The sequence below is a fragment of the Perca fluviatilis genome, chromosome 9, assembly GCF_010015445.1.
Source record: "Perca fluviatilis chromosome 9, GENO_Pfluv_1.0, whole genome shotgun sequence".
Classification (NCBI taxonomy): Eukaryota; Metazoa; Chordata; class Actinopteri; order Perciformes; family Percidae; genus Perca; species Perca fluviatilis.
In genome coordinates, this window is record NC_053120.1 from 9,056,943 (window position 1) to 9,080,817 (window position 23,875).

Sequence of the window (23,875 nt, forward strand, 5' to 3'; positions counted from 1 at the left end):
CACCATTCAACTCGAAAAAAGTCATATAACCATTCCAATGACTCTATAGCGGTTCAGTTAAGGTAAATTAAGCTAAAAAAAACTGCATAGTTCCCCTTTAAGGATGCCCATATAGGACCTGAGCACCTGGAGCACCCTGGCCTGCACGCAAAATTACGAATCCCACTATGGCCACGCCAAGACCCGCCCTACAAAGCAGCTCGATTGGTTTGGGTTAGGCATTTCACCTCGAGTAGTTAAGGTTAGGGTTAGGGGATTGGTCAGGGGATAGGACCTGTACATGTAAGCATGGACGCCTGGCCAATAGTAGTGTGCGAATGCTATTGAAGGGCGGGTCTTGGCGTGGCCATAGTGGGAAAAACAATATCGCGGCCTGCACAGAGAAACACAGAAGGATGAGAGCTCGCTGTGTTAGCTCACACCAATGTGAAGTCCCTCAACCCCACACTCATACACACACAAAACCACTCACAATCCAGTCAATTAGTAGTCCTGTTATTGAGTAATTCAGGGAATTAAATGGCCTCGCTGAAAAATCAAGTTACCTCTTTAATTTGATGCAACAATCTGTATTCTGACCTACTATAAGCTGAGATGTTGAAGAAATAGCTACCTCAGCAGACATGTCTCACTGTACTGTATATCTGTAATTAACAGCATGTTTTCAGGCCCCTGGACACCTCTGGACACCTTCATTCAGTTTTTCAGTTTTCCTCTTCATTTTGTATCTCTACGCAAATCCTATCCCACTGGAATTTTACAGCTGTGAGTCAGTGACCACAGTAACTGAGTCTAAGCAACAGCCAGGCATTTAGATACCTGTACCAGCAGGCCCTCAGCGTCAAAGGCGTTCCACCTTCCCTGCCAGGTTAAAGGCGTGTGCAGGAGGAAAGTTACTGTTCACAGAAACCACAACCACGACTATATTGTACCTCCTTACAGGACATTTCCAGGGATGTAACATGCCAAAACTTTTGTTTTCAAAGATCCGGTTTAATGAAATTAAGGATCTGATTCAAAATGTGAAGCGGCCCAGAAGGTAAGACAGACATGATACTGAGTGATAGTTTGAGTAAGGTGGACAGGCTTACTTTATTGTTTTTAAGTTAAAATGTGAAACTTTACATTTACTAACACAGAGTTTAACTTCATTTGTTTTGCAGAATTGATATTGTTCTTAATGGAAGGAGGCAGAAGAAGGACATCCAGCCTCGCACAGTAGAAAACATAAATGATGAGACATATCCTTCAAAAGTCAGGTAGTGTACGTGGCATTATTATAGATATCTCAATGTTCTGGCTGAACATTACAGTGAAACTGAATACTCAAATCTCTCTCTTTATTACAGTTGGCAGACTGATGATAAACTCCACCCGACTATGGAAACATTGCTACACGATAAAAGTAAGAAATGTTACTTATAATACCACAAAATAAATGATAAACAATAATATCTGTTAGAAATCATATGTTCCAATTTGTGTGCACAGAATTTACCCTTGTGATCTTTTTAATGATAAATATTTCCCTCTTTACAGAATATTTAGCAGCATTCCGCAGCTTCTTGCAGTCTGAGTTCAGTGAAGAAAACATCGATTTTTGGCTCGCATGTGAAGACTTTAGATGGACCACCTCACAGGAGGATCTCCGCTGGAAAGCAGAGGGGCTCTACCAGGAGTTCATCCAGCCTTCAGCCTGCAGAGAGGTCAGTTTGTCAGTAATACTAGGGTGTTATGGTGAAAAGAGACAGAGCTGGGTGAATAGCCAGGAGAGAGTAGAAATAAACTCTAATATTTATTTCCCTAAACATCAACACAAATGTACACTTGATATCCCAACATTAATATTACAGAACAGGAAAAAGTAGTATTGCAATAGCACAGGAAATGGCACCACTTATACCAACGAGAAAAATCCGAAAAAGATTCACTAAGTGGATGAAGCAATATGGATGACTACTAAATGTCACAATTTTTCAGTGCTTCTGGTGTTGTCCAGGGTGGGGTTCAGTGGCGTTTTATCACTTCTGAATCCAGTAGTGAATCTGCTTATAAGATATGAACTCCTGCAATCCAATCCATTTTGGTTTCAACATCTTTGAGCAATTAAGACTTTAAGTAACACCATTTTTAAGAGCTTAAACTCGAAGACTGGCATTCAAGCACTTAACATATTATTTTTTTCTCGTCATGTTTTTTTTCAGGTCAGTATTTGTTATATACTGTAGGCTTAGCTAAATCTTAAAGGACAAATCTGGTGGAAAATGAACCTAGGGGTTAATAACACGTGTACCGAGTTTGACCGTTCTCTGGGATTTGTTTTCATGCTAATCGAATGTGACCAGTTTTATCGCAAACCGCTAATTAGCTTATAACGCTAGTTGTCGGGGCACGGCTAAAGTAAAAGGAAATTGCTATTTCTATACCACTAACAAGGCTCAAAATACCACCACACTTCCACGGTAGTATAATGAGGGTCCCTACATGGAAACTGAAGCATTGAGAACAGAGGGCGCCATCTTGGGAAAACAGTCACGACCAGTCGAATGACAAACGCCGTGCAATGTGAGCTGAACTGTTACTTGAAATCTCCCATGGTCCGTGGTTTCCCAATGGGTCGATAGGAATTACGTTTGTGAAATGTAATTACATGGAAATGAATGAATTATATCTGGTCATTAAAATGTGTTCGTCATTCGACTGGTCATAACTGTTTTCCCAAGATGGCGCCCTGTATACGTTAATGGTACAGTCTTTATAAACTATCTTTTTAATAAACTGTCTGTACACTTACAAAGTTCTCAATGCTTCAGTTTCCATGTAGGGACCCTCATTATGCTACTGTGGAAGTGTGGTGGTATTTTGAGCCTTGTTAGTGGTATAGAAATAGCGATTTCTCTGCCCCGACAACTAGCGTTATAAGCTAATTAGCGGTTTGCGATAAAACTGGTCACATTCGATTAGCATGAAAACATATCCCAGAGAACGGTCAAACTCGGTACACATGTTATTAACCCCTAGGTTGATTTTGAGCTGTATTTTTCCCAATATTTTGTACATTTTATTTTGCGCACACACACACACACACACACACTTTATTTAGCTGGCTGCAAATGGCACATTGACTGTTTATGGCTAAAACACTTGGAATAAAACCCATGAATAAAGTCACCATATAGCATTTTTACAATGAATGTCCTGTTGGTAGCTTTGCAAAATAATATGTTTCATGCGCATACAGTATGTGTTTGTTTATCCTCCGACTAAAAAATAACATATGAAGCTCAGACAAGCCTTTCATAATGTGATCACACCTTTATTTTGTTTCTTTAGTGTTGAGTGTTGGCTAAGGAAATTGTACGTACACTTCCATACGTTCTGATATTGGGTTTTCATGAGGTCAGAAGAAAAGAAAAAAAGCAATTCTAGTTATTTTACCGCATAAGGGTCTGTGGGACCCCAAACAGTCAAGATGCAATTTTAACAAAACACCAGGAAGAAAAAAAAACATGAACATGAAAGTTAGAAAGTGAAAGTAAAGAAAGTTTACGAAAAGAAATAAATGCCCAAATTTCCCCTTACAACCATCAACTCTGGTGTTAGAGGGTGTTTTCAAGTTGTTTGAATCACACTCTTGAAGCACAGCACAGTTTTCTTGGAGATACATTTGGTATAAATGCCACTGTATTCAACACAATGCAATGTGTGTTTTCTCTTTGTTTCTCCTCAGATCAACGTTGACCACCACATTAGAGAGAGGATCAAGAAGTCTTTGGAGAAGCCGAGCCACTCCTGCTTCGATGAGGCCCAGAAACATGTTTATCTGCTGATGGAAAGAGACTCCTGCCCCAGATTCCTGCAGTCAGATGCATACCTGAGTCTAAAGCACAAATCCAAGAGTCTGTGGTATATTTAGCTCAAAAAACTGTATCAAAAGTGATTTTCTAATCCTCACTTTTTTTTCTATTTGGCTGAATTGAAAAGTTATTTAACACTGTATGAGATGTGAAGCCTGGATGAAAACAGTTATTTTAAGGGCAGAGCATCTCTCTATTGCTCTTAACCTAGACTGAAACAATGTTTTCAACCATGTGCAACATCAACCTGTTTTATATGAGGGAAAGATGATGAAATGTTGTAGAAAAGGGCAAAGTAGGAAGAGAGAAAAGTAACGTGAGTGGGGAAAAGTATATGCACGTAGGAGAGAAAGAATGCTGTTGGTAGTACACGACGATTGTGCAGAGTATGGAGTTGAATCATCATCAATAGTTTTCATTAAAAGTTTCATAAATGGGAATTTAATTCAAAGTTTTACATAATCGTGACTTCTTGACCATCTTTGGATACATTTCGTGAGATGCGTAGTTGTCACCCATCGTCTGTAACTATTCTTAATATTCTGACTATTTTCCATATAGTCATCATTTTGAGACAAAGATTTATATTTATCTGACTGACAGTCTAACTGGAGGTGTGGGGATGGGCATGAGTCAAAACCTTAAAAAAGAGAACAGTTTCCACAGCTCACCCAGCAAGGAGATTCGGTCTTTGGTCACGTGTCCTATATATCCTCTAATTAGGTGCATAGATGACTCCACACACCAGCAATAGGGTTTACTTAAACTGGAAAAAAGTAACCCTTGATCTCACACTCTTCTGTAAATGGCCTTATTCCTAAAAATTGTGCCTTAAAAAGGAGTACTGAGGCAGCTAATAATAACTCGGAGGGCTTAAACGACAACACTGGAGTCATCAGACAACCTCATGCTTAACAGATCAGGCTGGATGTGCTGCCTTGTTAGGGGAATAATCTCATCACCCACAGACAATGATGGCAGAGATACACAAGTGCTTTGCTGAGAGAAATAACTTGAAAGATGTAGTAGCACTTTGGGAAAAGATCATATTGTTCAAATTAAAGTATTAAAAAGTGGAGAATAAAACCCGAGGATAAGCTTTTCATAATCCACGTAAACAAAGGTTTATGTGTTATGGGTGAAACTTTACGAAGCTTGTTTTGTTTCAGTCTATCCAGTCGTACGTAGGAAATGGCAGGAAGCAAAAAAGAAAATATTAAAGACGAAGTGAGCTTCCGTTGTTGTCATTCTCATTTTGTGCCCATAAAACACACGCTGCATCACTCCACACTTAGGTAAAATAGGAATATAAGTGATATTTTTAACATAAGTAAGCACTGCATACCGTTATTCAAAGGTTTATTTGAACCTATCCCGGAGGAGGGATGAAAGCAAATGGATGTGGAAGAAGTGGAAATCCTTGTCTGTGACATTTGTGTTACTGCTCGATATTTTTTGCTCTATAACTTTAACATCTCTCCTCCCTTTTCACTTCAAACTAGAACCCAAAGTGCACACGCTGTACGGAGCAGGGACCCCCTACATATATTGTATAAAATGAAGTTGCATGTTGAACTGGGCCTACAATAAAGTGTAGGGCAGCCGAACATCTTGATACATACCTTTATTGCATAGAATACTAAGCTATTAAAATAACCTAATAGTTGTTGACATGATTTTATAAATCATGTTTTAATGTTAAAACATACATGTGGCACAGTGAATCCTTATTGAATCCTGTATCTGTGGGTGGCTACCTTAGTGACTACCTTACCTATAGGCCAGTAAGCCTATCATCAGTGGGGATTTATATTTGCTAATAATATGTTGGATTCATGTTAAGACTTTTTAATTTTTGAAAAAATAAAAAATTAAGACTAATTTGGAGACCCCCTTCATTACTCTGAGGAGCCCTTAGGGGTCCCGGACCCCCTGTTGAAAATCCCTGCTTTATACAGTTATAAAGAGTTTTATTCAGTAATTCCTAGCAATAAAAAAACATCTTTTGTGAATCTCAACACCAAGGTCCACTAACTAGCTTCATCATTTTCAACCATGTATAATGGTCTTCATCAGTGTATGCATAATGTGACGTTTCCTGATGGTATATACTGTATGGGGGATATACCATCAATATCCAGCATGACCTTCTACACTTAAATCTGACATCATATTTTTACATGTGTTGCCTAGTTTTTATCTCAGTAAGTTCAACATGATAAACACATTTGATTCCATGTGCATGTACACACTGTACTAAATGTAAGACTCAGCACATAACCCCGTCTCTCTAGAAATTATTCATCTTTTTGCTACTAAGTTGTTTTGCCAACTAAGTTTTGAGAGAACATGTACTGTATGGACATTGGTTTGCGTCCTGAATCATACGTATGGTAGATTAAAGCAACAAAAAGACTTCTGGGAAAGATCATGGTTTCAGTGAAAGTTTAACCCTTGTGTGGTGTTCGGGTTAGTAGGTGGGACCTGTTTTTAATGTTTGCTAAAAGAAAAATTATGCTATTTATAATTTCTTCTAACTGAAACTCATTGGCCTTGGCTCATTTTCTGTGAAAAACATAAAAAATAACTTATTTCCAATGACTGCACACGGTACACCCCCCCCCCCCCACCCCCCCTACACATAACTATTACATATGAGTTGTTCGGGTCTACTGGACCAGAGTGTATTTAAATGTAGGTGCTATGAAACTATGTTGTCTTTCTACACCTACTATTTCCACACAAAGTTACAAAATTGTTAAATTTCAAGCACTTTCACCTGTTCAGATTACGTTCTAAGAAATAAGCACCAATAATAATCAAAAATCTTGTTTCTATTTTTTTACCTTTTTTATAATTGAATTTCCTTATTTTCTCACACAAAAACGAAAAAGATCATATGATCATAAATGTGATCTCACAGGGGTAAATGGCAAATATGAACCATAAATGATGTATATATCATTGGTAATTGAGCTAAAGTAAACATCTATTAAGTATTTTTACATAAATTGTTATGGCTATATTGACTTAAAAGCCTAATAATGTGGTGGGTCCACCAGACCCGGGAACATTGGCTGTGTAACAAAAATATGAACACCACACAAGGGTTAAACAAGTGCTGTCTTGTGCTTCCAGTCGCAGAATCTTTTAATATTTAACCAACTACAAACCACTATCACAATCACTTAAACATGAAAAAGTGCAATGACGCTGTAGTTGCTAAATTGCTACGAGCTGATATTGTATTACGAGAGTGGAATAAACAAAGCTATGTTGTCAGTGAAAATGTTGCTGATCAATTCAGTTTCAGCATTTTGTGACGTGGCAGATCAGTTTTTTTTCTCACAAAATGTATTCGCTGTTGTTTATTAGTTGTGTACAAAAGTAACAGTTTTTTAACAATTTGCAGAATAAACAGTTTTATGAGTTTTTTCAATGTTCAACGTCAGTAACTGAGTACACTGAGATGTCAGGGTTTTTTCCTGATAAATATCAAAGGTCTCACATCTCCTGCATCACATGGTATTACACACTAATCCGTCACTGTTTTCTCGTAGCCCAGCACAGTTGCCATGGTAGCGAAAAAGGAAGTGAGAACTGTCAATGGCACGGTGTTAGTCAAGACAGTCACACTTGGGGAACTTCACTACCAGATCTGGATGCTCTACAGCCTAATAATGCATTTCGTGGTATGTTCTATAGTGCCGTGTTCCTCCATGTAGACACGCAATAAAACATAACGGGGACAGCTTTCTGTTCACAGTGTTTGGTGATTCTTTGTAACGCCTCAGTACTTAGAACCGTGTTTGGGCAAAAGAGGGAGAGCAGCATCAGTGAAGTCAAGCCAAAGGGCAGATTGTAACAGAATAGCCCGGGGCATCAGACGGTGAGCTGGAGCAACTGGCAATAGGCCAAGAAAAACAGATACATTCAGTCATGTTTCAGATATCACAGAACTCCTGTGATGTATTTTTAATTACCTTCAGAATCCCCTTTCTTTTCTTTTCCTTTCAGAATCTCCTTCCTCTTCTGTCAGCGTATTATAACTTGCATCGGCAGGGAAATTAAACAACAGAACCGAGGCTGGTAGCACTCGGTCACATTTACTCTTCTTGGTTCGTCAAGTTATGTAGCTCTTTGACTATATGAAAGAGCTATTTTATTTTATCTTTACTGAAGTAGACACTGAAGTATTTCATCATAAAACAATTTAAACCACATCTACTAAAAAGTAGATCTTCTTGACTATCTTGTGAGCATTTAGCTGGAAACTGGCTGGGAGTGAATTACATGTGCATTGGACCTGCACACCATAATACATATTCATAATGTCAAAAATTACCCACGGAAGCCAAACAGTACTTATCACACCGTAATTACCTTGTCATTCTAAAGCTGCTTGTAATGACTGATGTTTATTTTGGAAAAATCTATATAAATTCCTGTGTTAACATGGCCAAGAATGAGCAGAATAATAAAACATCAAATGGAAATGTCCGTCTGACCAATGTGAAGTTAGAGGCAGATGGTGTGACTCTGTCCTGGCACACTTCTAGCCAAAGGTTTGAGTGTAGCGAGGAGACGTGGTTACATTTGCAAATCTTTCCTTCTAATTGTAGCAGCTTTATACCGGATTTTTTACACCAAGTGACGGTACCTCTGTTAGAGAAGTATGATGTGGTGCTCCTGAGTACAAGGAAGCCAACAGCACAGCTCTGGATTCTCAGGCCTCTAGTTGGTCAGGCCAAAACTTTCAATATTTCTTGAAAACACTGATGTTTTGCGACCAGTTCTGACATGACTAGTTTTGGACTAAAATGTGGGTGGGCTCCATATTGGCTCAATAGTTATTGTATTACTACACTTGTTAGGACCTTGGCTGCCTATATTTATCATCTAACCCCAAACCTTAACCCTAATCCTCAACATGAAATCATGTCTATATGGCAAAAGATATGTGTTTCCAGCTTAGGAAACCGGTAAGCTGCAATCGAAATCAGAATTAGGGGGACTGCTTCAAACTATTCTTTTAACTTTCTGATTGTGACTATTTAAATCACGCCCACTTAATGCAGTGACTGTAGTGCACACAAGATGTGTCGAGGTGTGAAAATTAGCTGGGTGTGAACTTGTCTCTCAAGCTTTTTTTTATTTTTATTCTTCACACATCTACCTCCGTCACGTTTCATGTGTAAAGTCAAGTGCAACACCATGAATGCCTTCATGGAAAGAGTTTCACAAAGTGCATGCGTTTAGCAAATGTGGACGATTATCACGTCTCGTCTCTCTCCATGACAGGAGTGTGAGTGTGGCCATTCAGAACTGCTATGTAGACGTGGCTGGGCGACACTTTGTACAAACTAGTTTGGTTCAAGCAAGCCCTCGGCTTTAAGATAAGTTATAAGTTCAGGATCGGACGCTGAAGCATATTCATTCCTGCATCTCGTTCTTCAGTTCCAAACATCTGCAGCCGCTTCGACGGACAAAATATGTCATAGAGCAGCACGGATTTCAAGGAAAAATAATATGTCGAGGATAAGAGCTACTTACTGTACGTATAGTTCAGCTAACGCTAGCCACTCGCCAAGAAACTGTCCAGCTCACAACAAGTTCTCACACCACAACTTGATTTCTGGCCAAGGCCGGTTATTTCTCTTCAACCCTGTCTGTTCCCGGTCCCTTGAAACACTGACATGCTCAAGATGCAAAAGGCTGTGGTCCATCAAATGTGTATGAGTCAGTGTTGACATTGGCATTGGGATCCATGTTTATTATTGTAGTAGTTGGCCGGCTGTCCCTTATGTCACAATTTCTTCAATTTGAGGGTAATAGAAATGAGTCTGAATGTCAGTGTGTGTCTACAGGTGCTTTTCTGGAAATTCTCTGTCTTCTTCATTTTCTTACATATTAATAACTCCATAGTCAATTTAAAAACCTTACTCTTAGAGGATGTTAGGGTTGGCAACATGTCCTCCCTTTTGAGTGTTTTCCAAGCCTTTCTATTCTTGTGAGGATATTTATATATTATATAAAAAATACAGCAGCAGGACTTCAATTTCTGCCCTCCATATAAGGATGTCAGTCTACAGTTTGAACCATGTAGGAAGTTTTTGACAGTAAAGTAATAACTTTGTGGCTGAGCATGGTCATGATATGACGTTCTGATAAATGTTCGGACTTCCTGTCGCCTTGCCGAGTCCCTCTGTTGCAACACTTTGTCGTTTCCTCTTTCTCACATATGGCTGTGGCCTAATTGTCGCATGAATTTACGCCACATTTGTGAAATTCCTTTGGCGGGATCAATAAATGTTGAAGTTGATGTTTTCTGAACAAAGACAGAAGTCAAAAGCTGTACGAGACAGAGGAGCAATCCTTCCATATGTCTTCAACAGGCTTCCATTTTCAGTTTCAGGGGCTATCAAAACACACAGTGTGCAAAGGTCACAATTTGCCTATCACAGTAAACTGTTACTGTCATTTGCATCTGTGCTGCCACACTAAAAATAATGTGAACACAGCATGCTTTCAGCCTGTCTGTTTGGCTTATCCAGTCAGGAGGAGGCAAGGATCTGCAATAGCAGAAGGGGGAAAAAAAAGCAGAGAGACATAATAGGGAGTAAGGCATCAAAAGGGGGGAGGCATACATGCAGTACAGTGTGAGTATGTGTTGTTTCTAACAGCGAGGTAGGTGGAGAGGAGGAACAGGAGAAGGAGGAGGAAGGGGTGCTTCCTCTTCAGGCTGAGCTGAGCTGCTGATGTATCCCAGCAGCCCTGGTCAATAGCAACAGGAAACCTTAGTATAAAACTCCGCGTCGTGGGGGGAACCCTCCTAAGTATCTCTCAGCCGCAGCATGACCAGGACCGAGAGCCTGAGAGTGTGGACTTAATAAGACAATGCCCAGCCTAATCGTCGAACCACTCAACACACAGCACTTCATCATGGACCAAGATGACAGGAAGAGAAACAAGAACATGTGAGTGAAACTTTATCGCTGAGCTGGGGTTTCCAGTAAACGTTCTGACTTCTAAAAAAATGATTTATGTCATTTATTTAATACTGGATGTATTTGCAAAGTGATGTTTTGCTTCTTCAGTTCTGCACGACAAACCTTTCAGACACAATAGCACGCTCAGGAATATTAGGGATGTTTCATGGTATCTCCTGGAATCTCATCCAACTTTAGCACACCACATGCTCTCTTTTCGAATTACTAACATGCCCAACATGCTTTGACAGATTCGCTGAAAGCTAATTTAACAGCAGTAAATCCAACAGGGATATTTTCATGTATTTCTTATCTCTACACAGTGGAAAGAACTTCATGTGCCGTCTCCAGTGCATGTTCTCACACTCGTCGAGCTCTGAGAGGTAAGGAGACTTATGGAGTGTTTTGCATACATTTCGGTTTTAAAATAGCCAGCCTGCTCCTATCATTTCCATCTATGGCATCATGAAAGGATTCAAATGAACTAGAGACACCATGTTTGCTTTGGCACAGCACACACCAACATATCCCATGGTTTGACATTTTTGTATGAATTTGATAAGCACATCTGCTATGCTTTCTTGATTACACTGCTTCTGTGTCCTTGCAGCCCTTGTACTTCACCCAGGCTTCAATATTTAATATGCCTATTTTACCCAAATTTGATTCTGGTTGAGTAATCTAACTTGCATTCTCTCCCAGCAGGCTAAGTTTAGAAGATACCCAACAATGGTCACAGTCACTGGAAAGGCTTCTCGAGTCTAAATGTAGGTTGCTTTTCCCCTGAGGACGAGAATACTGCTAGAACAGTAAATGGTATTTGTGAGAATGGGAGTTTGAAGAGAATATTTTGGTGTTTTAGCTGGAAGGATGTTTTATTTGTGCTTCATGCCTGCTGGGTTTTCTGTGCTTTCCCACAGATGGAATGGCCACTTTTCGCAACTTTCTCAAATCCGAATACAGCGATGAGAATATTGAGTTCTGGCTCACCTGTGAGGACTACAAGAAGATCAAGTCTTCATTCAGAATGTCTTCAAGAGCCAAGAAGATTTATGAGCAGTTCATCAAAGCAGAATCTCCTAAAGAGGTAAATCCAGCACTCTGGCTCTCCTACATATAACAGTATATAAAGATGTAAGTATATCAGCCTGGAAAATGAAGATAATATAGAGCACTGACAAGAGTATTAAATATGAGAAGTGCCTGCTCACACGTTGAGTCTGAAATCTCTCTCTCTTGGCTCAAATCCCCCTCATTCCTATCTATCTTCCTCACTCCAGATCAACATCGACTATCACACCCGAGAGCAGATCAAAAGGAACGTCAAGACTCCCACCATACACTGCTTTGACGACGCTCAGAAGATAGTTTACGGGCTGATGGAAAGAGACTCGTACCCGCGGTTCCTCCGCTCGGACATTTATAGAACTCTCCTGGAAAACCTTGCCGCCGAAGCCACGAAGGGATGAAAGCACGCTCAGGGAGAGAGAGAGAGAGAGAGAGAGAGAGAGAGAGAGAAAAAGAACATAAAACCCTTAACTGGAATGTTTGAGCTCCTTCAGGAGGAAGGACCGACAACAAAGAAGGAAGGAGGGTCGACCCAGCGCGCTACACGGACACATACAGAGGCCTCGCACCTCCGCCGTTGTCACTCCAGAAGCTAATTGTGCCTTAGTCCCGTCATGGGAGGATCCCAACACTGAGCATGTCACACCTTAAGGACTGTGTGAGAAGAAGACAAAATAAACACGACCCTTTAGTGTGTGTTTGCACTGGATAAGTCTATATACGCGGGAGAATGAGCCACTTTTTGACAATGAATGAATCAGTGAGGTGACTGACGCCCGCTCTGACTGTGGAGCTGCGTAAGCAAACTATGCAGCAGACCTCCTTTGGCCTTCTTTGCAGAAGTGTTTCCTGTTTCCTGTGCAGATTGAGATAGAGGATGTAAGATACAACGGTCACACTCGATTAGTTGCGTGTGTCTGGGTTCGCGCATGTGTGTGTGTGTGTGTCTGAGAGAGTGCAAGTGAGTATTTAGTTGTAGCTTTTAACTGCCATTGAGACAGGGTAGGCTGTCCCAAAAAGAGTTGGACAATTATCTAATGACAGCACTAAGGCAGACAACAAATCCATAGTGGACAGAGGACTTAATAGCGATATGTCATCCTTAGTAAAGGGTTGCAGAAGGCCGCTTGGTTCTGCAAGAGGCATTCTGGGACACTTTAAAAGGAGATTTTTCTCCTTTTTTATGATTGGACCGTTGTTGTTTTTTTCTTTTGTTTTTTTTGGTTTTAAACTGATGTAGATTTAAACTTCTATGGGTGACATTTTGTGCCACTATTCAATATCTTTATCCTTCTCAAAGAAAAAAATAGTAGCAGTTTATTTTATTTCAATAGAAATATGGATTACATTTCTTTCTTTTTTTTTAACTAAAAACATAATCTTGCACATTTTTTTGCGTGGAATCTGAACCAGAAGTTCCCTGTTTACGGCCAGTGGATTCTAATTGAATTCCTCAGCACAAGACTACTGGCCGTTAACTTAGTCAAAACCAAATTCTTACAGCACTGAAGTGTCAAGAGTTGTGATTTAATGTATTTAACTATATGAGTGGAATTATTATAGAGATAGGATGTTTCACGTTGCATGATAGGATGGTAAAACTCCTTGTATAGCTTGAGAATATGCCTTATTACTGCTTTCCAAAGAAATGTTGTTTGAATGTATTCTTTGGGGTTTATAGTTAAGTTAACTTAAAAGTTAGACAGTGTATTATTTATTGTTATTTGTCACCATTTGAGTACAACATTTGTTGCAGTGTTGAAGTGCTTGTTAAAATGTTAGTGATTTGAATGACATTAAATTATTGTATTAATAATTGCCTTCTTGGAACAATGTGACATTTTTTAGTAACACACACACCACACACACACAAAATGGGGTGTTTAGTTTCTACTCCCACATTTTTCACATTACAGCTTTTAATGCTTTGTCCTCTGAAATTTAGTCTCGTGGTCTGTTTAAAGGAGACAGCAACACACTTCCAGTGAAATGGATCTTAAAACAGTGCATTAGAAAATTAATGGGATGTTTGCATAATGATTGTCTGTTATATGTTTAAAGCAATACTCCACCGCATAAGCATGGAAACATAAAGGCTGTGCCAAGATCTGGTGGGCCGAACACTTCACTTTTGTGGAGAAGCAACTACAGTGCAGTTGTCTTAACACTCCATTCTACTGAGTGACAAAATATATACACACTGTATCGTTTTATAAAAAAAATGCACCTGTTCCTTCATATTTAAACATTTTCAGCATTTAAATTTAGAAGAAGGTAAAAAGTAAAAAAAAAATGAAAAAGTGAGAACAGATATACAGTAATTAAGAAGATCATATTATTCAAAAGATAATCCAACATGAACTTGCTTTGCATTTCAACTTCTGTTTTCCAACTTTATGAGAAATTACATCTACGTAAAAATGCTCCTTATGATATTGCGCAAAGGAAATGAGTGCTTGCAATGTCCTGTTAACCTTTTTATTATCACTGAAAAGCATCTGTTGACTTGAAAATGAAGTGCATATGTGATATGCGCTGTTATAGAAACAGGAAGGCTTGCACTTGCAGTTTCTTATAAAATCAGTCATTGTGAGAAATGAGATTTTTCTGAAATGTAGCCACATGTGAAACACTACTATTCAACAGAAGTTAAGATTTTTTTTTATCTGTTTGTTTATTTCGCTTACAGTCATTCAAATGTTAAGAAAAAAAAATGTTATTCATTAGTTTAGGGCAGATATTCACATTAATCGTTGCCTTCAAAGCCTTCAAAGTGTGAGTAAGTCTGTCTTTGGGCCAAAACACTCAAAGACATTGAAATTGTATACAAATTGTGTCTGACTTTCATTTGAATGCCATGTAACTTTCAGGGGCTCAGTAAGGTGAGTAAGTAAAGGTAAAATATAGAACCCTCAACATATCTTCTATAAGAAAGTTTTTTTTTTTTTTTACAAATTTAAAGTGTACCACCTGGTAACTACAGGTTGCACAGTTTCTATATTTTACTTATCCATACCACTAAGTAGAAACTCGGGTATGGTGGAGAGAAGTTACAATTTTTTTGTCACAAGCTGGCTCAGGGAATGTGACAAGGAAGAAGTCAACGCAGGGTAAGGCCTATTTTTAAAAGTCATGTCAGCAATGACATCATGGGTGTGTGGGTGTATTGGCTATGGAGGTGTTGAAGGTGCAAACCAAAAGAATGTATTGCAGGCTAGATGCCAACTGTACGAAGGGAATGAATACACGTGGCAGCTTTTATAGCACAAGGGCCCAGGTGAGCTTAATCAGCTGATGACTCTCCCATGTCAGCCAATAGGCCTTTCTAACGGCAGACATTTTAAATTTTGATAGTAGGAAAAGCACATTTCTTATAACACTAACGATGGCTCCGATATATTAAGGTGTTTAGTGAGAGTGATGGTGAAGTAAAGGGATCGGACCTCCTGGGTCTGCTGTTGACCTAAAGGATCAAGGATAAAGAGGGAAAAATTAAAAATTAAGAGTAGGAATGTATATATATATATATATATATATATACGTATATGTATGACCAAGCTGTCCCGAAATCTCCCACCCCAATTCTTCTCTATCATCTGTCTTTGAGGCCCAACCAGAGATACCCTCCAAAAGCTGTGCAGCTATATATTTTTTCTCTCTTCTCTCCCCCTTTCTTTCTTCATTTAACTAATATTGCCTCATGCTCTCTCCCCATGTCAAAATTATGCATGAAGAAGTAATGAAACGCTAAAGGACACTTCAGAAGGTTGCTCCTCTGTCTTCTATTCTTTCAATGTGTTGTTATGGTAAAATCATGAATAATAATAAGAATTGAATAATAATAAAGCCTGGACATTCTCACTTTCAGTTCACTCGCCAACAGTCAGTTGAATCAATCAAAAAGCACTACAAGTGGAAAAATATTTTCAGTATTTTCAAAATCTGCATATAACCTCCACCTTTAATTGTTCAAATATTGTTACTAGATAGGAGCGACAATATGTCCTCAAAACCATACGACAATATAGGTTGTTCATTCCTACCCTCTAATACGACCCACAGGAGCGTTTCCCGTCCTCATTTCTAAGCCAGAGCTCGTGGTTTTAAACCAGCGTTAGGATGAAATAGTCAAAGTTTGGTTATGTTTAGAAACTACTTAGTCAAGTTTAAAAAAAAGTTTGGGGTTTGGGTTGAAATCATCAAAATCTGCTACTTCACTTCTGGTTATGCTCCGTTTACTGTTATTTTCAAACGGGCTTACTGTGTGAAAGCCCTGTGTTTGTTTGACCCATCCAACTTGCCTCCTTACGCATAATTTGGCGCTCTTATACTTGTCACCTTACTTCCTGCTTTGCTACCGTCATAGTTACTACAGCCACTACAGGGCGCCACCACTATGAACATAAATATGAGTCGCAATTTCTGCTTGAACAAACGACTTTGGGGGCTATTTTCGGTGGGAGCCAGTCTCCACGCATGTGTAAAAGGCTTGTGCAACTTTGTACTTGTAATGCGCCCCTCATGAATTGAGGTCATTTCTTTTGCAAATAACCCATAAAGTCTTACTGACTGCAAATGTTTGGGAGACTTTTCAACAGCAGGTAAACATGCAGGTATACTCAGCACGAGTACAGAGAGTGGTATGTCATTTAATTTGATTGATTAGCATGGTGTCAGCTTAATTATGTGCTGTTTTCATAAGTATTCAGTTTACCGGGCACTGTTGGCAACCGTTCATCTTTGCTATGCAATGTATTCTTATAATTGCTGTAATTTACACTACTGCGGGGGTGTAGCCTGCATCTCCATAACAGATAAACCGGTCCAAGTACTGTAAGTTCTATCTTTTACGGGCGTTGTGGATTCTTTAATGTCAGCTTCTGATAAAAGGCTGGTTGCTCAGTGGTTTGGGTACTTTCTGTGCCCTCTTTTGTTCTCTTTTTTCTTAAAAAAAAAAAAAAAGAATCTTGGCAAGCAACATTTGCATATCCGTGTGAGTTTAAAAAGAATCCACCTTCAAGCACTCCTAAAGCTCACAAATGAACACATTATAGCTTGCCTAATTCCCACACAAACTGAAATGTAAAAATGATAAGTCATGGTAATGACAACTGTCAGCTGTTTCTGTTTTGGGACTTAATGCTCAGATAATCTTAACAACATCTTCTGGCTCTAGCTCTGAATAAGTGGATTTCCCAAAATGTTGAGCTATCCCTTTAACCATGTAACTAGTAGTTTCGCATTGCCACCCCTTCCTCCACAGTGCTGCTCAGGAAGGTCTGGCTAGTCCACAGCAATGGGAGAAATACAGTGCTCTCGTTCATTGGCATTTCTTTAAACCAATCTCAATAGTTTCAGGCGGTGCTAAGTGCCGAGCGGAGCCGCGGTGGCTCTGCAAAATAGCCTCGGGAAGGAACTTGTTTTGGTGGAACATGGGTACCTTCAAAAGTTGTTTTAGTCGTGCAACTGAAAACTCACGGACAGATAGTCTAGCTAGCTGTCTGGATTTACCCTGCAGAGATCTGAGGAGCAGTTAACCATAGTCCTCAGAAACCCACCGGATTTAAAATTCCAACACAAAGAAAGCGGAAGGTAACGGACATCCGGCCGAAAAGAGGGACATCCGGCAGAATTTCTGGCGGCACCAGAGCAATCCCGGAAGTGGAACGTCGTGGATATAGACTATGTTACAAGTAATGATAAATTGATTGCACAATTAAAGATGCATCTCAGAACAGTAAGTCTTGTTTTGCCATTAGCTGACTTCACCATGTGTGTGTGTGTGTGTGTGTGTGTGTGTGTGTGTGTGTGTGTGTGTGTGTGTGTGTGTGTGTGTGTGTGTGTGTGTGTGTGTGTGTGTGTGTGTGTGTGTGTGTGTGTGTGTGTGTGTGTGTGTGTGTGGATATTTACTGTACTGTATGCCTTGTGTTTGTATTTAGGAGTGGTTGGGTGTTTTTTATAATTCTGGAGTGGCTTTGTACTGGCTTGTGTTGTATTAACTTGGGTAATGTTTCTGTGTTTATTGGTATTATGTTTCATTTTTGTCACATAGTGATTTTTACTGGCTTTGGCTGGCCTCAGAGCAATACAATATCCTCTTATATTTCTTTTCCTGTATGTTTTTTATGGACATACGGGATCTGTCCTTTATGTGCCGTTGACTGACCAAATGTCCCCCTGTGGATCAATGAAGTTTATGTTTTACCACTGTCAGTAGCACTAAGATTTTTAGCATTGTAAGACGATAAAATATTATTTAATAAATCAATAAATACTGATGTGTACAGAGTTTATGTACTGTGTCCACAGGATAACCTTCCAGAGAGAAAGCTTGCATATATTCTCAGCCAGCCAGAAAAAATTATCCCTGCAGTGAAACTTTCATGTAAGACATGCCATGACCTGATTCTGCATCCACAAAGTCAGCCATTATGGTGTAGGCCTACTTTCTGCTGCAACACCAAAACAACCCAACATAACAGAACACGTACCAGTCACTATGGAGATGTCTTGCCATCCCAGCACCTAGCATAGGGTTGGGCGATATTATCTACTGCTCCTGTCTTAACCTGCCCGACATTGTAAAATCCAGGAAAGGGAGGTCACAGTCAAGTTCCAACACACAACCTTTCCCCACTGCTGGTCTCAGTATATACACTATGTAAACAGGAGGAGGCATGGAATAGGTCATCACAGACTGCTCAGTAGGTAACAAACTCCACCTGTCATGCTAACCTGGTCGCAGGTGCTGGCCGAATGCTCTATTGATCTTTCAATCAACACTAACCCTAACCGTTTTAACGCCAACCTAACCCTTTAGTGTAGCTGAAGGATGCAAGATAGTTGCTGTGTGGGGCGGCCTCTAGCTCACCCAGTAAGAGCGTTCGCCCCATGTTGGCTGAGTCCTGCAGTGGCGCAGGTTTGAGTCCAACCCGCTGCCCTTTGCTGTGTGTCATCCCCCATCTATCTCCCCCTTTCATGCCTATTCACTGTCTCTATGTAATAAAGGGAAAAGCCCCAGAAAACAATCTTTAAAATAAAAGATAGTTGCTGTGTCCCAATTACAGTTTGCAGAATGTATCCATACTAGTTTTGATAGAGGCTACTAATAATGCTAACATTTTGTGCTTACAGGAAATGGTGCAAAACTTTTGACAGCAGATATTAGAATAGTTCCCTTGTTTATTTTATGTGCTCTTCCTGGAACTGTCTCTCCACCCTCTATAATTAGTTGTAATTAGTTTTCATTGTATGTCTTTTTGCCTTGCAGCATGGGACAACAGGGTCAATCCAAAACAAACTCAAGCTGATTTTGTGCGCATAATGACATATGACCTTTTAAGCAGTTGTTAAATTTGTCGCTACATACTTAAAACCTGATAGAATTGTACTATAGAATTGGGGCACCCATGGTACGGTCACTCAGTTCCTTCTCTAATACAGTGATCTCTGTATGTAAATGAGGGACATGGGAAGTTCAAGGAGCATAGGTGTCAACAAGACTGTGTGCGTACCTGTAAGCGCATTAAGCCTTAAAAAGTAAAAACAAAAATACTTCTTCTACCACTCTTTCATTCACTATCTTTTTCTAGTAAAAAAAAACATATTTGCTAAAAAAATATATACTGTATTTATTTATTATCAATAATCCAATATCAGGCTTATTTGTGAAAAACATTTCATAACAATTCAGTTAAAATTTCAACTGTCCTTTCAGTCAATCCTAATAAATCAGTGACGTTTAACAAGGTGCAGAGATCAGGCGCAGCTGTCCTGATGGGGTTTAATCCCACTAATCTCGTTATTAGTTGAACTTTATTCATGAGTTATAGACTTTGCAGCCAATCGGAGAGTCAATTTCAGAGTACTTACCATCCATTGCTTTTCTTTCATTTCTTCTCACCTCCTAATTGTTTAGGGCTGAGTGCATGTGCAGCAGCTCCAGAGTGGTTCATATAGGTATTTTCTACAGTTAGCACACACACACACACGCACACACACAACACACACAACACACACACACACACACACACACACACACACACCAGTTTTGTTTGTTTTGACCCATGATGTTGTTGTGCATATCTTTCTTTAAGCACTTGAAGCACCATGCTAGGTTTAGGCACGTGGGTTTGGTGCTTATAGCCGCTAAGCAAAAATCAAAAGCCTAAAAACAGGTTAAGAGTGCAGCCGGGCTTTCTGAATACCATAACTCCCATAAAGAGGACAAATTTTGCAAGCCAGTGCTGGGAATCACCTTCTGCGTAAGGCCCTCTGGACAGACCTCGTGCTTTAGTGGAAACTTGGCTCTGCTCTTCATCCACTTCTAAACAGACGGCTGCTTACACACAGTCTGCACATCATAATAAACACACGAGGTGAACACCGCGTTTTCACCCTGCAAAGCTCTGAGCCATCGATAACCACAACACAGCAGGTGACGCATATGCATTATGGCACAGATAATCAAGAACAAGTTGTGATTATTCTGTACATATGTTTGTCCTGTTCCTCAGCAGAAGTGCCTTTCTTACATTGTTTCTGGGATATGATATCGGTGTCAAACTACATTGTTACTGGAACAAGAAGTTCACAGTGCTTAAATGGTAAGTTTCCCCAAGCAAAGACTGAAAGGAAATTACTTTCAAAAACCGTTTCAATGTTTACAGTTTTCAGATGATGTGCAGATCGTTGAACTAACCAGAGCATTCATTCATCATGTGTTGCAATTGCAAAACTTATGTTACTAAATTGCTGCTAAATTACACATCACAACATAGATAACATAGTTATGTAGTTTTAATCATTAGGGTTTTTTTTTTAGATTTGTGTTTACTTTTCCACAGACAAATACCTTTACCTTTACCAGCATGTACACAGCTTTGTTTGTCGCAAACAATGACTGAAGGGAATCATGGCAGGGATTGTGCAATGTGAAGATGGTGTGGATAACTTATCTACTGGGCACAAAAACTGGACCTGCAGGGTCTAAACTTAACAACCATTACACATCTGATTAATTTGACATCCTGCTACATGTGTAACAAATGGAAAGCAAAAGTTACGTATTGTGTATACAAGGATGTGCAGGACTGTACATAACATCTGGCATGTTTAGGTAAATAAACTGATCACCTGGGCGTTAATCAATGCGAACTGGTCAATGATCATGACAATATATACTAGACAGCTGACGTTTGCAGCCAAAGATTGATTTTATTTTTGTGATATTAGCTAAAAGGTGAAGCTAAAGTCCATTCATCAGTATTCTTATACTAGAAATAGATCCCATGTAAAGTGAGAGGAATCACATGAACCCATAGAGAATCACCCAATTCTGCAGCTCTATGAAGCTTGTGAGCATCTTCTGATTCAATGTTTGAGTTTTCTGGCTCGCAAATTGAGTTCTCATTAATTCAATTTCCAGCAGCATTGGGCAGCTGGTTTTAGCAACAAAAGAAAAGGAGCTCGGATAAACCAAGTGGACACTTGGACAAAAAAAGCAAACTCAAATGAATTTAAACTAATTCAATTCAAATAACTTTATTTATCCCAAATGGGCAATTAAATTTTGCCGTCAACCAGTCACATAAAAGCTAGTCCCGCATTGCCAGACCTTTCTCCACAGCGCCACAGAGGAGGGTCTGGCTAGTCCACACAGCATTCCGGGATGGGAGAAAAACATTGGCATTTCTTCAAACCAATCACAGTCATCTTGGGCGGTGCTAAGTGCCAGACAGAGCCACGGTGCCTCTGCAAAATAGCCTCGGGAAGGAACTTGTTTTGATGGAACATGTGTACGTTCAAAAGTTGTTTTAGTCGTGCAACAGAAAACTCAGATTGGACAGATAGTCTAGCTAGCTGTCTGGATTTACCCTGCAGAGATCTGAGGAGCAGTTAACTATAGTCCTCATGAATCCACCGGAGTTTAAAACACAAAGAAAGCGAAAGGTATCGGAAATCCGGCCGAAAAGAGTGACATCCTGCGGAATTTCCTGCGCCATCGGAGCAATCCTAGAAGTGGAATGACGCGGATGTAGACTGTTTTGTTGTAAAACAAAAACAATGCCAACACAAAGAAAGGTGGAAGGTGATGGACATCCAGCGGAAAATCCGGAGGCACCCGGAAATGAAACGTTGAACGTCGATATAGACTACATTAAAGCAGACAAGAATAACACCATCACGGTCATTCAGTCAACCAGCATGTCAGTAGCAGCAGATCAACAAATGGGTAAATCAGGCAATAGCAGTGAAGCACATAGCCTACAGGTTGCCGAAAATAAGCCAGTTAAAAATAAATATACAACAATAAAGCCAAAGTATAAAGTAAATAGATACATAAATCAAAGCATTATGCTTTTTATGGGATTATAAGCTCTGGATGGTACAGGTTGCTGCCATGAGCAGCATTTAAGACCCTAATGGCAGAAGGAATGATAGAGCCGCCCTGATGGCATTAAAGAGAATCCACAAGAAAGAACATTTTTACCCATGATTCTCTATAGCTTTAATGCTAAAAATGCTAGTATTGCTTTGTGTCTTTGTTAGCTGAAAGGGCTTTAATGCTTCAGCTTGCTATTGGCGTTCTTCAGCCTGCAAGTGGCAGAAAACATGGTGCTTCAACTATACAGCCCACAGACGAGTTTTACGTGTCAAGGTTGAGACTGAGTCAGAACTTGACAGGTTACATTAAACTACTCCCCCAGCAGCCTGAGGAATTCTAGCGTCATTCATGCTTACGATCTCAGTCATATTGATACAGGTGCACCTTCACAACCTGACACTTCTCACGATGACTGCTGATACCCTGATGCCAACGCAGCTACCTCTAACCTCCTCCTATGGTGCTGAAGGTTTCTGTAGTGTTGACTCTAATAAGAGCTCATGTTCATGCATGTGTTTGTTGATTTGGGATCAGTTGTCCTAGCAGCAACGGATTACTTGAGCTTCCTCAAACACCAAAGCATTTTCCACCAAATCTAACGGTATAACTCTTTGCTATAAATGGTCAATTCCTTGGCTGAGGCGTTGCTGACTGACTGGACTATATTTCAAGGATTCCGGTTTTAGCTACACTCAAAATATAGTCATGGAGGTGCTGTCTAAAAAGACGACTTTAACCTTTCAAACAACTTGATCCAGTTTTACCCAAGAACGTAGACATCTTTTGTGCTAACAATCATCAGTGGACTTAATGACAACCAATTATTCTATCAACGTTTATTTATAAACTGAAGTTGATATGAGAGGAATGTGAATATGCGTGAACTATGCGTTCAGCATTGCCAACATTTCCTTTTTATGAACACCCATAAACCGTAAGAGGATATTGCTTCATCTTTGTACCAACCTGTCATATTTCGACATGCCAACATGACAGAAGTCATGCTTCACTGACCCACACCCTGTGTGAGTAATTCGTTCAATGTGAACACTGCAGGTAGTGTTGCAAAACAATGAAGCAATTGTACATCTGAGACAGTGACACGTGAAGGACAACCGCTCCTGGAAACCGGAAAGGTACTTTTATGGCCGAACCCTGTGTGTGTGGTGGGGTGCTGTGTTTTTGTAGTCCTTCATTTAAGAATATTCAATTAGCTAAATAGGTAGTAAGTAAGGTAAGTAAAAGTATCAGTGCCTAGGATGCTTTGTGAATGTACGAATCAAAGCAGCAGCAATTTTGCAAAATGGGGAAAAAAAACGAAAAACACAGCAGAAAGGAGTGAAAAGTTCCATTACCCCCCCTCTCCAGCATAACTTTATTTTGGGAATAAAGGCAGTGAGTCTGCCATGTACGTCAAATCTTGACCTTATTACTTAAAAATGGAAGTGCACAGGATACACAGAAGCTTATCCAGTGACAGCCTATCATTGCCTTAGTGCCTGAGAGTCATACAGGGCCAAGTCACTGTTTACACAACAAGAGCCAATCACATTAAAGACAATGTCAGGCCCGCC

The 23,875-nt window shown here is 39.8% G+C and overlaps 2 protein-coding genes across 3 annotated transcripts; both read left to right on the forward strand.

The window, feature by feature from the left end:
- The first annotated feature begins 398 nt into the window (after nucleotides 1–398).
- On the forward strand, nucleotides 399–5,094 carry LOC120564878 (regulator of G-protein signaling 21-like). The gene is made up of 5 exons (XM_039810130.1): nucleotides 399–1,039; nucleotides 1,164–1,259; nucleotides 1,350–1,405; nucleotides 1,540–1,706; nucleotides 3,731–5,094. The coding sequence occupies exons 1-5, from the start codon at nucleotides 963–965 to the stop codon at nucleotides 3,914–3,916; spliced, it is 582 nt and encodes a 193-aa protein (XP_039666064.1). The 5' UTR covers nucleotides 399–962; the 3' UTR covers nucleotides 3,917–5,094.
- Nucleotides 5,095–10,235: 5,141 nt separating this feature from the next.
- Nucleotides 10,236–13,734, forward strand: LOC120566074 (regulator of G-protein signaling 21-like). 2 transcript variants are annotated; one of them, XM_039812316.1, is made up of 5 exons: nucleotides 10,236–10,834; nucleotides 11,170–11,229; nucleotides 11,552–11,613; nucleotides 11,767–11,933; nucleotides 12,127–13,734. In XM_039812316.1, exons 1-5 carry the CDS (start codon nucleotides 10,755–10,757, stop codon nucleotides 12,313–12,315), a joined length of 558 nt encoding a protein of 185 aa, XP_039668250.1. In that variant the 5' UTR covers nucleotides 10,236–10,754; the 3' UTR covers nucleotides 12,316–13,734. The 2 variants fall into 2 exon arrangements, with proteins under 2 accessions (XP_039668250.1, XP_039668249.1); XM_039812315.1 differs by having other exon boundaries at nucleotides 10,240–10,834; nucleotides 11,549–11,613.
- The last annotated feature ends 10,141 nt before the right edge of the window (nucleotides 13,735–23,875 follow it).